Source organism: Budorcas taxicolor, chromosome 1 (assembly GCF_023091745.1).
Source record: "Budorcas taxicolor isolate Tak-1 chromosome 1, Takin1.1, whole genome shotgun sequence".
NCBI classification, from domain to species: domain Eukaryota; kingdom Metazoa; phylum Chordata; class Mammalia; order Artiodactyla; family Bovidae; genus Budorcas; species Budorcas taxicolor.
This window is the reverse complement of record NC_068910.1, coordinates 58921261-58938730: the sequence shown is the minus strand read 5'-3', so window position 1 is coordinate 58938730 and position 17470 is coordinate 58921261. Positions and strand designations below refer to the sequence as shown.

General features: G+C 40.8%; 1 protein-coding gene across 1 annotated transcript in view; it reads right to left on the bottom strand.

The window, feature by feature from the left end:
- The window catches only part of NEK10 (NIMA related kinase 10), a 252379-nt gene that overhangs the window by 163197 nt on the left and 71712 nt on the right, over positions 1-17470 (bottom strand). The window contains exons 16-21 of the mRNA XM_052640083.1: positions 8318-8420; positions 8096-8224; positions 7449-7586; positions 3486-3531; positions 1231-1352; positions 974-1076 (exon numbers count right to left, since the gene is read on the bottom strand). Of these exons, the coding sequence (XP_052496043.1) occupies positions 974-1076; positions 1231-1352; positions 3486-3531; positions 7449-7586; positions 8096-8224; positions 8318-8420 (641 nt within the window). The remainder of the gene's footprint in view (positions 1-973; positions 1077-1230; positions 1353-3485; positions 3532-7448; positions 7587-8095; positions 8225-8317; positions 8421-17470) is intronic.

Here is a 17470-nt window from a genome sequence, read left to right as displayed (position 1 = left end):
CTAGTGATGCTTATATATTAATACCATCACTGACTCAATGGACATGAATTTGAGCAAACCTAGGAGATAGTGGAGGACAGAGGAACCTGACATGCTATAGTCCACGGGTTCACAAAAAGTCAGACATGACAGTTACTGAACAAAAATAATGACAACAATACATATATTGACAGTGCTATCAAAAGAATTTACTAATGGAAGGTCATGATCACAGATATTTCCAGAACACTGATTTAGCTATTTCCTCCTACTTGTAGTGGGCGAACCACTAGAGTAGCTAGTGTTCGTGAGTGAAGAGGACAGGGGAAAGCTAACATATCCTTCTAACCTAAAAAGCTCATTTTATGATTGAGAAATTACCACTGTGGGGGAAAAAACTAAGTTTCTCACTTGCAAAAATTTGTATAACATTAGGATAACCTGCTACATGTGAAGATACTGTGATATAAAGTAAACATGTTGAAGTACACAAATGGCTAGATTTTTTGCAGTCCTTGATACATTTATTGGTCACCCATGTCACAGACTATGTTAAAACAGTACAATAATGTGTTCATGTGGTAGTCATAAAAGTCTTTGTTGATGAAAAAGTGTTCTACAGAAAGAAAAAAAAAAAACCTAGAAACCATTGATTTAGGAATTAAAGGCTCCAGCATTCTAAGAGTATTTTATTTTCTCATACTGAGAACTTCAAGAACATCAAGAACTTCTCTAGTCACCGTCCACTATAGTATCCCACTAGTCCACATAGGGATACTTAAATTAACTAAAAGTTAGCAGAATTTAAAATTCATATCCTCAGTCACAGTAGGCATATTTCAAGTGCCCAATAGCCACACATGGCCAGCGGCTGCTGGACTGAGCAACACAGACAGAGAATGCACCTATCAGTGTGGAAAGTTCTGCCCAACTACTCTGCCCTAGAATAATATTCAGAGACTCTCAAGCGGAAACTTTCCGACTGAATACTTACTGACAGTCACTCTGTCCTTGTCCCCCAGCATGATGTTGTTTGGCGTCAGGTCTCTATGGATGATCCTCTTCTCCTTGTGCAAGTACCGAAGAGCCAAGCACAGCTGTAAATGGCAAAGAACAAGCAAAGGTTGCTTCCATGCTGCACACGGACAGACCGCCACTCACAACCACCACACACACCTCTGGGAGATCAGCTGAGACCTTTACATAGGGAAAGACCTTTGCATAGGGAAAGTTAATGAAGATGAACGATACCTGTATAAATATTTTCCATAGTCTCTCTTCAGCAAAATGATGTCGTTTTTCCTTCAAAGAACTGAAATGCTCTCCAAGAGGGGCCCCTTCTATAAGTTCCATAACTATATACAGCCTATCATCTACATATGAAAAAAGAAAAGGTAATAGAAAATTAAACTCAATATAGACATTTTGAAAGAACTTATGAATTAGAATCCAAGCTTCCCAGTGGGTGTTCGGGGCACACACATCACAGAAGAGTTAGGGACATGGTTTCACTCAGCTGGAAGGGTCAGGGGACAGGGGGCCTTAGGGGCCACTGTATCTCTTTCAACTATAGGCAACCCCCTAGCATCAGTTTGCGCTGGCAAATGTTATCATTTTCTACATATACCAGGATGTGGAAGGGTTGAGGACCACCAAAGAAAAGCAAACACTCCCGTCACGGAGAATTCCCTGAAGAACAGGTAAACCCATCTCTCTACTCAGTGGTCTAAAATTTACACTTAAATCAAACTAGACATTCAGAAAAATGTTTTAGATCTATTGTTCTTCATTCTCATACATTTACCTTACAGTGTTTTACAGTGAAATCACATCATGGTTTAGAAATAAGCGCATTGGATATACCACGCATGATGGAAAATCTCAGCCCCTGACAAGGACTGAGAAAGCTGGGCTTCTCCAGATTGCAGCTGATAGACCCCATGTATCTCATAACTAACTGGCTTTGCCTCTTTTCTTTGGATGTTAAGAAACAGAAGTAAATTCTACTTTCTCCTCCAAAACTAATATGGAACTATTAACAACAGTATGTGATATGTATCTCCTGTAATGTTTTGGATGTATGTAAAATATGCATGGGCTTCCCAGGTAGCTCAGTGGTAAAGAATTTGTCTGCCAGTGCGGAGACGCAGGTTCAATCCCTGGGTCAGGAAGATCCCCGGGCGTAGGAAATGGCAACCCACTTCAGTATTCTTGCCTGGGAAATCCCATGGACAGAGGAGCCTGTCCGTGGGGTCACAAAGAGTCAGACACAACTGAGTGATTAAACAACAACAACTAACTGTAGCTTCATTTTTAATTTTCTCACCTTCTATTTCCTTTTATTATGATTTCCTAATCTATTTCAACGTATTTTATGTAAATTTAAAATCGCTTTCAATTCTTTTCAAAAGAAGTCATGTTATTTTGTTTTCAAATTAAAGTTAATGGTATCACTTCAGCATAAGTCAGAAGCCAGTCTAGACTTCTTTATGATGGGATGTGCACTAAATTATGGGAAATTATTCTAATATCAAGAACAAACGGCCAAGGGAGCTGGATTTGCTGCAGGTTTCACCACTGAGTTCCCCTGAGTCAACCAGAGGATGGGAAAGCTCACATCTCTGCCCGGTTTGTACAGCACTAGCACTGATAGGGGCTTCCCAGGTGGTGCCGGAGGTAAAGAATCTGCCGGCTAATGCAGGAGGCACGAGACATGGGTTCAATCCCTGGGTAGGGAAGATCCCTTGGAGGAAGAAATGGCATTCCAGTTCTTTTGCTGGGGGAATCCTGTTAACAGAGAAGCCTGGAGGGCTATAGTCCATGGGGCGGCAAAGAGTCAGACACAGCTGAGGATCTGATAAAGAAGCAGCGAGGAAGCCCATTCATGTGGAGACTTGTTTTGAAATTTCACAAATGAAGCACATCAGGTCTATTAAAATGTATATTGCTTCAGTCAAAAGTTCTATTGTTTTTAAAAATAAGTGACTGCGTTCGGTTTTACCTCAACGTTTTGATTCTGTATTCCATCATCTTAAAGATGATGCAGTCAGGGTTCCATCGCCACCTTGTGGCAATTACCTGAACTTCAAGAGAAAGAAACAAATACCCAGCCCAATTTGTTTGAGGGGAAGAGGATGGAAAAAATCATCTGATTTAACAACAACAACAAAAAACCTTTTCATTTTTTCTTAAAGAAGCCACCATCCTTTAGTTTTATTTTCTGCTGATCCTACTAAAGGCTTTTTGTGTACGAAAATAGCAACAATTAGTATTTTGGTTTGTTCATGCAATCTTATATAGAGAGATCTAAGTATTTTATAAGTATATTTTGATCTTTGACTATCAGTGTTTCACTGATCAAGAAAGTGATGAAAAATATCAACATCATACATATAACAAGGAAAGGTAGAGAAAAGAGTTGATTAAGCTCCTTTTGTAACATTCTTTAAAAAATATGTAAGTAACATAGATACTTTATTAGAAATATCACGAAAACCCATACTTACTTTCCAGAAATGTTTTATAATAGCGTACAACGTTTGGATGATAAAGCTATAAAAAAATAAATAACAAACATTACACCTACTTCAAAATATAAACTTGCTTTCACAATTTAGTTGGACTTCATATTTGAAAACAACAAAGAAATTATCCTGTTTACATTTATTTATACAACAAAGCATTTCAAAATATCATCTAATTTTTCATGATTCTTTTTTATTTGCTGCTTACAAAACTATTCTGAAAACAGCAATCTCCTATATAGCCTTATAAAATAGCAATAAAGGATTATAGAACTGGAAGCTATCTTAAGAATTCATTTAACACTCCCTGCTCCAATACCACAAACAGATTGCATAGAGGAGAAAACTGAAATGAAACAATTAACTTTGAACACATATATCTATGCTCTTAACTTCTCTCTGCCACTTAATTGTTTATATACACTGGGTCTATTTACATGACTCATGCCTTTCTATGCTCTCCAAAATGATTAGTATGAAACTAATGGTAAAGAATCCACCCACAATGCAGGAGACCCGGGTTCAATCCCTGGGTTGGGAAGATTTCCTGGAGAAGGGAATGACAACCCACTCCAGTATTCTTGCCTGGAGAATCCCATGGACAGAGGAGCCTGGCGGGCTACAGTCCATGGGGCCACAAAGGGCTGACATGACTGAGCGACTAATATTTTGACATCAAAATAACATGAGCTATTAATCCCATTAAAATTATAAGAATAATTGCCCATGTCTCCCTCCCTAAACAAACTTAGGGCAGACTCCTCTGGGTGATCCTCTGGACTAGGCCTCCTCTCCTTGGCCTGCCGGGTTTTGGCGAGAATCCTGCTCAGTTAGTTTAGTGGAATCTCACATTCTTGATATCCAGTCAAGTTCCTCACCCCGCATCTTTGTGATCTGATCACGTTTTTCTTCCCCCAACCTGATAACTAACCGATTTTCCATTCTTTGACACCCCCAGCCCTGACTTTTCGTTGTAAGTCCCCCGTCATGCCTCTCCTGTTGAGAGCTGAGTTCCATCTCTCTCCTCTCTTGCCATAGTTTGACTTCTATTGCAGTGGTCCTGAATAAAGTTTCCTTGTTCTGGCTGCATTACTCTCTCCATTTGCCCCACCCCCACCTTGGCCTCCCCACTGCCTGTGTCCATAAGTCTGTTCTCTATGTCTACATGTCCACTGTTATCCTGTAAATAGGCTCATCGGTACCATCTTCCTAGATTCAAGGTGGAAACTGGTGGGTATTAGCTGTATGATTCAAGAAACTCAAACTGGGGCTCTTCCCTCATAGCTCAGTAGATAAAGTATCTGTCTGCAGTGCAGGAGACCCGGGTTCGATCCCTGGGTCAGGAAGATCCCCTGGAGAAGGAAATGGCTACCCACTCCAGTATTCTTGCCTGGAAAATCCCATGGACAGAGGAGCCTGGTAGGCTGCAGTCCATGGGGTCACAAAGAGTCAGGCATGACTGAGGGACTAACACTTCACTTCAACAACCTAGATGGGTGGAAGGGTAGGAAGTGGGAGGAAGGTTAAAGAGGGAGGAACACATGTATACCTATGGCTGACTTAAGTTGATACATGGCAGGGGCCAACACAATATTGTGAAGCAATTTTCCTCCAGTTAAAAATAAGTAAGTTTGGGGAAAAAAGTTCTTATCATGAGGGAAACGTGTAGCTACATGTGGTGGATGTTAAATGGACTTGGTGTGGTGATCACGTCATAATATATACAATATTGAACCATCATGTTGCTCACCTGAAACTAATCTGCTATCATATGTCATTTATCCCTCCTCAACAAAAAGGGTCCCTGGAGGAGGGCATGGCAACCCACTCCAGTGTTCTCACCTGGAGAATCCCATGGACAGAGGAGCCTGGCAGGCTACTCTCCATGGGTCACAAACAGTTGGATATTACTGAGCACAGTAATGCATTCCAAAAAGCGTCCAGTAAAATTTCTCTTTGGCATAGTTTACCTTAGAATCGGTGGTGGTTTAGTCGCTAAGTCAAGTCTGATTCTTGTGACTCCGTTGACTGTAGCCTGGCAGGCTCCTCTGTCCATGGAATTTTCCAGGCAAGAATACTGGAGTGGGTTGCCATTTCCTTCTCCGGGGGATCTTCCCAACACAGGGACTGAACCTATGTCTCCTACATTGCAGACTTAGAATGTAACATAGAAATTCTACTTTTTAAATAAGGGATAATTTTCCAAAAGAATACTAAGTTTTTGTGGTTTGTTTATTTACAATTTGAGTTTCTAAGTAAACTGGAGTTTGTTTCATCTCAGAACAGTCACTAGTACATCGTAGATGTCTTGTATCTCTCTCTAGCCTTTCTTCTAGCCATTTCACAGGAGAGTCCTCTGGCTGTCCACCGAAACCTGCCCTCACGCTGCTCCATCCCATCAGGTGGTAGCAGGATGCACTTCCCACCACAGGTCACATCTCTCCGCCTCTCCTGCAGCCCTGAGGGAGCTTATCACTCAGCGCTCCCCAGTGGACAGTGAGGGAAGCCCACTATCTGAACCCAAAAGGCAGGGCGCACCACCTTGGCGGCTGCAAAGGAAGAGGAGGCGCAGGTCCCTGCCTGACCACGTGGAGCAGAGCAAGGCACCTGGACTGGCAGGAAGATGAAGCCCCTACATGCAGAGGCCTCGCTTTCAAGCCCATATATCAATACTTTGGGGCGTCTTTGTTCCTAAACTCAGTATTAACACTAACAAATACGCTCTCCTATTCTAGTCCCACTTCTCCCACTCCTGTCTGCCATCACCGCCTCCTTGTTGACCTCAATTTGCTGTCCTCTCCTTAGTTTCAGCCCATGGTGACAGCACAGTCCTACAGTCTTGAGCTCTCTCGAAGTTCAAGCAGAGGCCTCCTACGGCCCCACCCTTACGACTTCTTTTCTTAGAAGATATACTAAAACCACTACTTTACCTCATCAACTACCAAGTGGCCAGCAGATTTCAAATTCAAGTGACTAGGAAAGCAAAAGAGCCATGTTCTTGACCTAGCTCACTGGCTAGACTGTGTTCAGATTTTGATTCAAGGAGATCAAACCAGTCAATCTTAAAGGAAATCAACTCCGAGTATTCATTGGAAGGATTGATACTGAAGCTGAAGCTCCAATTCTTTGGCCACCAGATGCAAAGATCTGGACTAATTGGAAAAGACCCTGATTCTGGGAAAGACTGAGAGCAGGAAGAGAAAGGGGCAACAGAGGATGAGATGGTTAGATAGCATCACTACCTCAGTGGACATGAATTTGAGCAAACTCCAGGAGAGAGAGTGAAGGACAGGCACTGAACAACAAATGGCCATGAACTGACAGGTCTTCCCAAGAGTTACAGACAAACAGCCATCACAACAAACAGATAAACAAAGAAAGCTGAAAAAGAAGCCAATGTGTTCATTGATGACAAAAAGGAATCCCATTTCTCTCTGACATGTTTATTCTTTCTCCTAAACAGACCTTCATGATACTTAATTGAGTTGTTAACACTACGTTAGAATATTCTGCTCATGCCAATAAATAATAACCCAACTTGAAAATCCACAGTTTAGATTAAATAATCCATATTTGAGGAATGTCAACAACTTGGTTTCGTTTGACAAAAATCTGGGAAGTCTTAGTCATACTCTTATGCACATAAGGAAGTAACCAAATATACTTCAACATAATAAGAAGGAAGCGGATATGCTTTCTCATACATTATGCATTCTGGGCTGCGAACTCAATTGTTCTGCATTCCTGGTCCTGATGTAGTTATAAGCCCATATACTGTCTGTGGTTCAAAGCCTTAGGAGAAAACCTGGTGATTGATATCACCTCAGGGCCAATTATTTTAAACAGAACTAGTTCCTACACAGCGTGGACAGGAACAGTACATGAACTCTACTTTTTAGATGACATTTATTTAAGGAAAATATCTTTGTAAGCAAAACCATTTACCTGCTCTTTAATTATGGTTAATTCAGAAACAATATTCCTTACACTGCTGTCTCGGTCTTTTTTATCTTTTCCAAATGCTGGGTTATGTAAATTGACCTCTTTCATTGCTAACAGATTTTGACCACTGCGCTTTCTAACCTAAGATAAATGAGACAAAGAGAGAGAGACAATGGAAGAGAGGAAGAAAGTGATTACTACAGGTTAATAAGGTCATATGATTAAGCCAAGTCATCCAAATTAGTTATATAACTTTAAAAATTCAATTTGAATTTACACTAAGCTCAGCTCAAAAAAAATTTTTATCAGTATCTCCTGGATCAGGTCATCATATTTCGCAGGATTTTACTGGATAAGTACAGAAACACCGGTGTGAATTTGGAGAATGTGTCATGCATTAGGACAAGCCATTTTGACTACGTGCGTGAGAGATCAATGATACTTTTTTTGTCTTCAAAGGTCAGTGGCCAGTTTCTAGCGCTGAGAGTGAGCTATATCAGTGCGGCCATGTGTTGGACAAAAACAAATCATCCTGCTTTTTATTTCTACCTGCTCACCGACAAGCGCTCCAATTCACGTGTGTGTGAGTGTGCAGGGGGACATGCAACTTGTTTGGGAACATCAGAAATGCTGTTTGAGGGCAAGGTCACCTTGTAAACACAGCCAAAAGCTCCACTGCCGAGATGATCCAAAATCGCATAATTGCCTATATATTTCGAAGGAGCTTTATTCTGATTAATGCTTTCAACATTTTCAGCAATTTGCTTCAGTTCATCCTCCTAATCAAAAAATGAAAAGGAAACAGGTCACTATGATAAACACATCCTAACCACATGGCAGCCTGCCAAATTAGTTTAAAACTTAAGACTTACCACTAATAAATTCAACTTTGATACTAATTCTTCATAAGCACTGATATCACGAACATAATGTCCTATATCAATGAAGGTCTCAAACAGGTCGGTGGGGAAAAGTCTACAGAAAAAAATGCATACACATACTTCATGTAGGAGTTGGAAAGTCTGGCCTGTTCCTTCCCTTTTGGAGCTGGTGCACTCGTAGGTCAATTATATTAAATATACTTGCCAACAAATGGGGGGAATAATGCTTACCAACTTATCCCACAAAAATAAACTAGAGACACATGTCTCAGGGGGTAAGGAAAAGTAACTGGAAAGGAAAGTTCCAGAGATCTGCTGCACAGCCCTGCACTTATAGTTAGGAACACTGGACTGCACAGTTAACAATGTAAGAGGGTGTGTCTCATGTTATATGCTTTTTGCCACAATAAAACAAATAGATATGATACAGATTTTACAGAAACTCTATTTGTAGGACATTTGGGGGTATGGTATCAAACATAGTAGGAATAGATGCTTACTGGATGTTTACTGAGCACAGAGCACTTTCACAAATGCCGTTTGAGTCAGTCCTCATATTAACCCAAGGAGGTAAATGTTAACCTAACTCTTGAATGTTTTATGAAAACAAAGTTAAAATACAGATGAATAAAAAGGAAGATATTTATGCATCATTTCCAAGCTACTGGTTTCAAGGGTTTAGGTTTATTAAAATCTTTTAAATCCACTGATATGGATGATTTGTTGTTGTTATTGTTCAGCCACTAAGTCCTGTCTGATTCTTTGCAACCCCACGGACTGCAGCATATCAGGCTCTTCTGTCCTCCACTATCTTCCAGAGTTTGCTTAAATTCATGTCCATTGAGTCGGTGATGCTATCTAAATATCTCATCCTCTGCCGCCCCCTTCTCCTTCTTCTTTCCATCTTTCCCAGCATCAGAGTCTTTCCCAATAAGTCACCTCTTTGCACTGGTGGTCAAAGTATTGGAGCTTCAGCTTCAGCATCAAACTTCCAATGAGTATTCAGGGTTTATTTCCTTTAAGATTGGCTGGTATGATCTCTTTGCAGTCCAAGGGACTCTCAAGAGTCTACTCCAGCATCACAATCTGAAATCATCAATTCTTTGGTGCTCAGCCTCCTTTATGATCCAACTGTCACATCCACAACTACTGGAAAAAACATAGCTTTGACTGTATGGACCTTTGTCAGCAAAGTGATGTCTCAGATTTTTAATATGCTGTTAGGTTTGTCATAACTTTCCTTCCAAGGAGAAAACATCTTTTAATTTTGTGCCTGCAGTCACCATCTGCAGTGATTTTGGAGTCCAAGATAATAAAATCTGCCACTGCTTCCACTTTTTCCCCACTGATTTGCCATGAAGTGATATGACCAGACACCACGATCTTAGATTTTTAAATGTTGAGTTTTAAGCCAGCCTTTTCACTCTCCTCTTTCACTTTCATCAAGAAGCTCTTTAGTTCTTCACTTTCTGCCATTAGAGTGATATCTTCTGCGTATCTGAGCTTGCTAATATTTCTCTCAGCAATCTTGATTCCAGCTTGTGTTTCATCCAGCCTGGTATTTCACATGATGTACTCTGTATATAAGTTAAATAAGCAAGGTGATAATATAGAGCCCTGACATACTCCTTTCTCAATTTTGAATTGGTCCATTGTTCCATATTCAGTTCTGTTGCTTCTTGACCTGCATATAGGTTTCTCAGGTGACAGGTTAGGTGGGTGGTATTCCCATCTCTTTAACAATTTTCCACAGTTTTCTGTGATTCACAGAGTCAAAGCTTTTAAGGTAGTCAATGAGGCAGAAGTAGATGTTTTACTGGAACTCCCTTGCTTTTTCCATGATCCAATGAATGCTGTCAAATTGATCTCTAGTTCCTCTGCCTCTTCAAAACCCAGTTTGTATATGTGGAAGTTCTCAGTTCACATACTGCTAAAGCCTAGCTTGCAGGATTTTGAAAATAACCTTCCTAGCATGTGAAATGAGTATAACTGTCTGGTAATTTGAACATTTTTCAGCATTGCTCTTCTTTGGGATTAGAATGAAAACTGACCTTTTCCACTGCTGTGGCCACTGCTGAGTTTTCCAAATTTGCTGATACATTGAGTGCAGCACTTTAACAGCATCATATGTTAGGCTTTGAAATAGCTCAGCTGGAATTCTATCACCTACACTAGCTTTGTTTGTAGTAATGCTTCCTAAGGCCCACTTGACTTTATATCCCAGGATGTTTGGCTCTAGGTGAGTGACCATGCCATCATGGTTAAGACATTTCTTGTATAATTTGTCTGTGTATTCTTGCCACCTCTTCTTAATCTCTTCTGAGTGTTAGGTTTTTACTATTCCTGTCCTTATTATGCCCATCTGTGCATGAAATTTTCCATTGGTATCTCTCATTTTCTTGAAGAGATCTCTGGTCTTACCCATTGTATTGTTTTCATCTATTTCTTTGCATTGTTCTTTAAGAAGCCCTTCTTATCTCTCCTTGCTATTCTCTGGAACTCTGCATCCATCTGGGTATATCTTTCCCTTTCCCCCTTACCTTTCACATCTCTTCTTTCCTTGGCTATTTGTAAAGCCTCCTCAGACAGTCACTTTGCCTTCTTGGACTTCTTTTTCTTTAGGATGCTTTTGGTCACTGTCTCCTGTACAATTTTACAAACCTCCATCCATAGTTTTTCAGGTACTCTGTCTACCAGATCTATTCCCTTGAACCTATTCATCACCTCCACTGTATAATAATAAGGGATTCAACTTAGGTCATACCTGAATGGCCTTGTAGCTTTCCCTACTTTCTTCAATTTAAGGCTGAATTGTACAATATGGATTCATGATCTGAGTCACAGTCAGCTCCAGGTCTTGTTTTTACTGACTGTATAGAGCTTCTCTATCTTGGGCTGCAGAGAACATAATCTGTTTTTGGTACTGACCATCTGGTGATTTACGGCCTTGAAATAAAAGGTTATAATGAATAAATATACATAATAGAATAATAATAATGACTAATGGTGATGACAGCCATGAAATTAAAAGATGCTTGATCCTTGGAAGGAAAGCTATGGCAAACCTAGACAACATAATAAAAAGCAGAGATATCACTTTGCCAACAAAGGTCCATATAATCAAAGCTATGATTTTTCCAGTAGTCATGTAGGGATCTGAGAGTTGGACCATAAAGAATGCTGAACATTGAAGAATTGATGCTTCGAATTGTGGCACTGGAGAAAACTCCCGACAGTCCCTTGGACACCAAGGAGATCAAACCAGTCAATCTTAAAGGAAATCAACCTTGAATATTTGTTAGAAGACTGGTGCTAAAGCTGAAGCTTCAATACTTTGGTCACTTGATGTGAAGATCCAACTCACTGGAAAAGACCCTGATACTGGGAAAAACTGAGGGCAGGAAGAGAAGGGGTTGACAGAAGATGAGAAGTTTGGGTGGCATCATCAACACAATGATGGGAGGGAGGGAACACAGCTCTGCCCATCAACAGATTTTTGGATTAAAGATCTACTGAGCATGGCCCCACCTATCAGAACATGACCCAGTTTCCCCCACAGTCAGTATCTCCCATCAGGAAGCATCCATAAGCCTCTTATCCTGATCCTTCAGAAGGCAGACAGAATGAAAACCACAATCACAGAAAATGAATCAAACTGATCACAAGGACCACAGCCTTGTCTAACTCAATGAAACTATGAGCCATGCCATGTAGGGTCACCTAAGATGGACGGGTCATGGTAGGGAGTTCTGACAAAATGTGGTCCACTGGAGAAGAGAATGGCAAACCACTTCAGTATTCTTCCCTTGAGAACCCCATGAACAGTATGAAAAGGCAAAAAGATAGGGAACTGAAAGATGAACTCACCAGGTTGGTAGGTGCCCAATATGCTACTAGAGATCAGTGGAGAAATAACTCCAGAAAGAATGAAGAGCCAAAACAAAACCAACACCCAGTTGTGGATGTGACTAGTGATGGAAGCAAAGTCTGACATGTAAAGAACAATATTGCATAGGAACCTGGAGTGTTAGGTCCATGAATCAAGGTAAATTGGAAGTGGTCAAACAGGAGATGGCAAGAGTGAACACTGATATTTTAGCAATCAGTGAACTAAAATGGACTGGAACAGGCAAATTTAACTCAGATGACCATTATATCTACTACTGTGGGCAAGAATCCCTTAGAAGAAATGGAGTAGCCCTCATAGTCAACAAAAGAGTCCAGAATGCAGTACTTGGGTGCAACCTCAAAAATGACAGAATGATCTCTGTTCATTTCCAAGGCAAACCAATCAATATCACAGTGATCCAAGGCTATGGCCCAGCCAGTAATGCTGAAGAAGTTGAAGTTGAATGGTTCTATGAAGACCTACAAGACCTTTTAGAACTAACACCCAAAAAGGATGCCCTTTTCATCATAGGGGACTAGAATGCAAATGTAGGAAGTCAAGAAATACCTGGAGTAACAGGCAAGTTTGGCCTTGGATTAAAAAATAAAGCAGGGAAAAGGCTAACAGAGTTTTGCCAAGAGACTGCACTGGTCATAGCAAACACCCTCTTCCAACAACACATGAGAAGACTCTACACATGGACACAACCAGATGGTCAATACTGAGATCAGATTGATTATATTCTTTGTAGCCAAAGAGGGAGAAGCTCAATACAGTCAGCAAAAACAAGGCTAGGAGTTGACTGTGGTTCAGATCATGAACTCCTTACTGCCAAATTCAGACTTAAATTGAAGAAAATAGGGAAAAGCACTAGATCATTCAGGCATGACCTAAATCAAATCCCTTACAATTATACAGTAGAAGTGAGAAATAGATTCAAGGGATTAGATCTGACAGACAGAGTGCCTGAAGAACTACGGATGGCAGTTCATGACATTGTACAAGTAGTGATCAAGACCATCCCCAAGAAAAAGAAATGCAAAAAGACAAAATGGTTGACTGAGGAGGCCTTACAAATAGCTGAGAAAAGAAGATAAGCTAAAGGCAAAGGAGAACAGGAAAGATATAAGCATCTGAATGCAGAGTTCCAAAGAATAGCAAGGAGAGATAAGAAAGCCTTCCTCTTTAATCCATTTTGAGTTTATTTTTGTGTATGGTGTTAGAAAGTGTTCTAGTTTCATTCTTTTACAAGTGGTTGACCAGTTTTCCCAGCACCACTTGTTAAGGAGATTGTGGATTAAAGATCTAAATGTAAGACCAGAAACTATAAAGCTCCTTGAGGAGAACATAGGCAAAACACTCTCCGACATACATCACAGCAGGATCCTCAAGGACCCACCTCCCAGAATATTGGAAATAAAAGCAAAAATAAACAGATGGGACCTAATTAAAATTAAAAGCTCCTGTACAACAAAGGAAACTATAAGCAAGGTGAAAAGACAGCCTTCAGAATGGGAGAAAATAATAGCAAATGAAGCAACTGACAAATCAACTAATCTCAAAAATACACAAGTAACTCTTGCAGCTCAATTCCAGAAAAATAAACGACCCAACCAAAAAAAATGGGCCAAAGAACTAAATAGACATTTCTCCAAAGAAGACATACAGATGGCTAACAAACACATGAAAAGATGCTTAACATCACTCATTATCAGAGAAATACAAATCAAAACCACAATGAGGTACCATCTCACGCCAGTCAGAATGGCCGCAATCCAAAAGTCTACAAGCAATAAATGCTGGAGAGGGTGTGGAGAAAAGGGAGCCCTCTTACACTGTTGGTGGGCATCCAAACTAGTACAGCCACTATGGAGAACAGTGAGGAGATTCCTTAAAAAACTGGAAATAGAACTGCCTTATGACCCAGCAATCCCACTGCTGGGCATACACACTGAGGAAACCAGAACTGAAAGAGACACGTGTACCCCAATGTTCATCACAGCACTGTTTATAATATCCAGGACATGGAAGCAACCTAGATGTCCATCAGCAGACGAAGGGATAAGAAAGCTGTGGTACATATACACAATGGAGTATTACTCAGCCATTACAAAGAATACATTTGAATCAGTTCTAATGAGGTGGATGAAACTGAAGCCTATTATACAGAGTGAAGTAAGCCAGAAAGAAAAACACCAATACAGTATACTAATGCATATATATGGAATTTAGAAAGATGATAATGAATACCCTGTATGTGAGACAGCAAAAGAGACACAGATGTATAGAACAGTCTTTTGGACTCTGTGAGAGAGGGAGAGGGTGGGATGATTTGGGAGAATGGCATTGAAACATGTATAATATATGAAATGAATCGCCAGTCTGCTTGGGGCTGGTGCACTGGGATGACCCAGAGGGATGGTACAGGGAGGGAGGAGGGAGGGGGGTTCAGGATGGGGAACACGTCTATACCTGTGGCGGATTCATGTTGATGTATGGCAAAACCAATACAATATTGTAAAGTAATTAGCCTCCAATGAAAATAAATAAATTTTAAAAAAAAAGAAAGCGTTCCTCAGTGATCAATGCAAAGAAATAGAGGAAAACAATAGAATAAGGAAGACTAGAGATCTCTTCAAAAAAAACAGAGATACCAAGGGAACATTTCATGAAAAGATGGGCATAATAAAGGACAGAAATGGTATGGACCTAAGAGAAGCAGAAAATACTAAGAGGTGACAAAAATACACAGAAGAACTATACAAAAAATATCCTCATGACCCAGATAACCATTATGGTGTGATCACTCACCCAGAGTCACACATCCTGGAATGTGAAGTCAAGTGGGCCTTAGGAAACATCACTACAAACAAAGCTAGTAGAGGTGATGGAATTCCAGCTGAGCTATTTCCAATCCTAAAAGATGATGCTGGGAAAGTACTGCACTCAATATGTCAGCAAATCTGGAAAACTCCGCAGTGGCCATAGGACTGGAAAAGGTCAGCTTTCATTTCAATCCCAAAGAAAGGCAATGCCAAAGAATGTTCAAACTACCACACAATTGCACTCATCTCACACACTAGCAAAGTAGTGCTCAAAATTCTCCAAGCCAGGCTTCAACAGTACGTGAACCGTGAACTCTCAGATGTTCAAGCTGGATTTAGAAAAGGCAGAGGAACCAGAGATCAAATTGCCAATATCCACTGGATCATGGAAAAAGCAAGAAAGTTTCCAGAAAAACATCTACTTCTGCTTTATTGACTATGCCAAAGCTTTTGACTGTGTGGATAACAACAAGTTGTGGGAAATTCTTAAAAAGATAGGAATACCAGACCATCTTGCCTGCTTCCTGAGAAATCTGTGTGCAGGTCAAGAAGCTAGTTAGAACTGGACATGGAACAACAGACTGGGTCCAAATTGGGAAAGGGGTATGTCAAGCTTGTATATTGTCACCCTGCTTATTTAACTTTTATGCAGAGTACATCATGCAAAATGCCAGCTGGATGAAACAAAAGCTGGAATCAAGACTGCCAGGAGAAATATCAATAACCTCAGATATGCAGATGACACCACCCTTATGGCAGAAAGTGAAGAAGAACTAAAGAGCCTCTTGATGAAAGTAAAAGAGCAGAGTGAAAAAGTAAGCCTAAAACAACATTCAGAAAACTAAGATCATGGTATCCAGTCCTATCACTTCATGGCAAATTGATGGGGAAACAATGGAAACAGTGTCAGACTTTATTTTGGGGGCTCTAAAATCACTGCAGATGGTGACTGCAGCCATGAAATCAAAAAAGAATTGCTCCTTGGAAGAAAAGCTATGACCAACCTTGACAGCATATTAAAAAGCAGGGACATTACTTTGCCAACAAGATCCATCTAGTCAAAGCTATGGTTTTTCCAGCAGTCAGTATGGATGTGAGCATTGAACTATAAGGAAAGCTGAGCGCCAAAGAACTGATGCTTTTGAACTGTGGTGTTGAAGAGGACTCTTGAGAGTCCCTTGGACTGCAAGGAGATCAAACCAGTCCATCCTACAGGAAACTAGTCCTGAATATTCATTGGAAGGACTGCTGTTGAAGCTGAAACTCCAATACTATGGCCACGTGATGCGAAGAGCTGACTCACTGGAAAAGACCCTAATGCTGGAAAAGATTGAAGGCAGGAGAAGAAGGGGATGACAGAGAAGGAGATGCTTGGATGGCATCGCTGTCTCAATGGGCATGAGTCTGAGCAAGCTCTGGGAGTTGGTGATGGACAGGGAGGCCTGGCATGCTGCAGTCCATGGGGTCACAAAGAGTTGGATACAACTGAGCAACTAAACTGAAATTGACACAATGGACGTGAGTTTGTGCAAATTCCAGGAGATGGTGGAGGACTGGGAAGCCTGGCATGCTCCCGTTCATGGGGTCACCTAGAGTCAGACATGACTTAGTGCCTGAATAACAACAATGAATAATTTAATATTTCCTTTTTTCCCCTAAATACGTGTCATATAGAACTAAAGTAAAAACACAAAATGTACCATTCTGAACAAAAGATGTTCAATTAACTCAGGGTTTTATTTCCATTCTGGTTTATCAATAAAATTCTACTAAGAACCTGGGCCTTTGATTTGGCTAACCTGCCACCTCTATGGCACACAGACCACACCTGTGGGTAACCACTGTCTGCTTCCTGAGATGGTGGCTTTTCTGTCATGCTCACCACACAGCTTTGTGATCCAGGAACATCCAGCTTCCCACCCTACAAATGAATTTCTATCCTATGAAGAGCATCCAGATAAGTATTTTCTTCTCTGTTGATTAAAAGGCAGTGATCAGGACTTCCCTGGAGGTCCAGTGCTTGGGAGTCCACCTGCCAATGCGGCGCACTCGGCTTCAATCCCTGGTCAGGAAGGATCCAGCATGCTACGGGGCAACGAAGCCCATGGGCCCCCACTACTGAACCCATGCTCTAGAGCCTGTACTCTGCAGCAGGAGAGCAGTCCCTGCTCCCCTCCGCTAGAGAAAGCCTGTGCGCAGCAACAAAGACCCAGCACAGCCAAAATTTTTTTAAAAAAAGGAAATGACTAGATCAACTTTGGACATTTCTGAAGGGGCAAAAACAAGCACATGTTTTTATTTCATCACTTTAAAAGTTAATGTCTTAAAAAAGAGAGAAACTAAACACTGCAGCAGTCACAGGTAATGAAAAGAGCTGTACTGATTTGATTCGTGTGCTTCCTCGTCACTGCAAATTTTCGGTGTTATCAC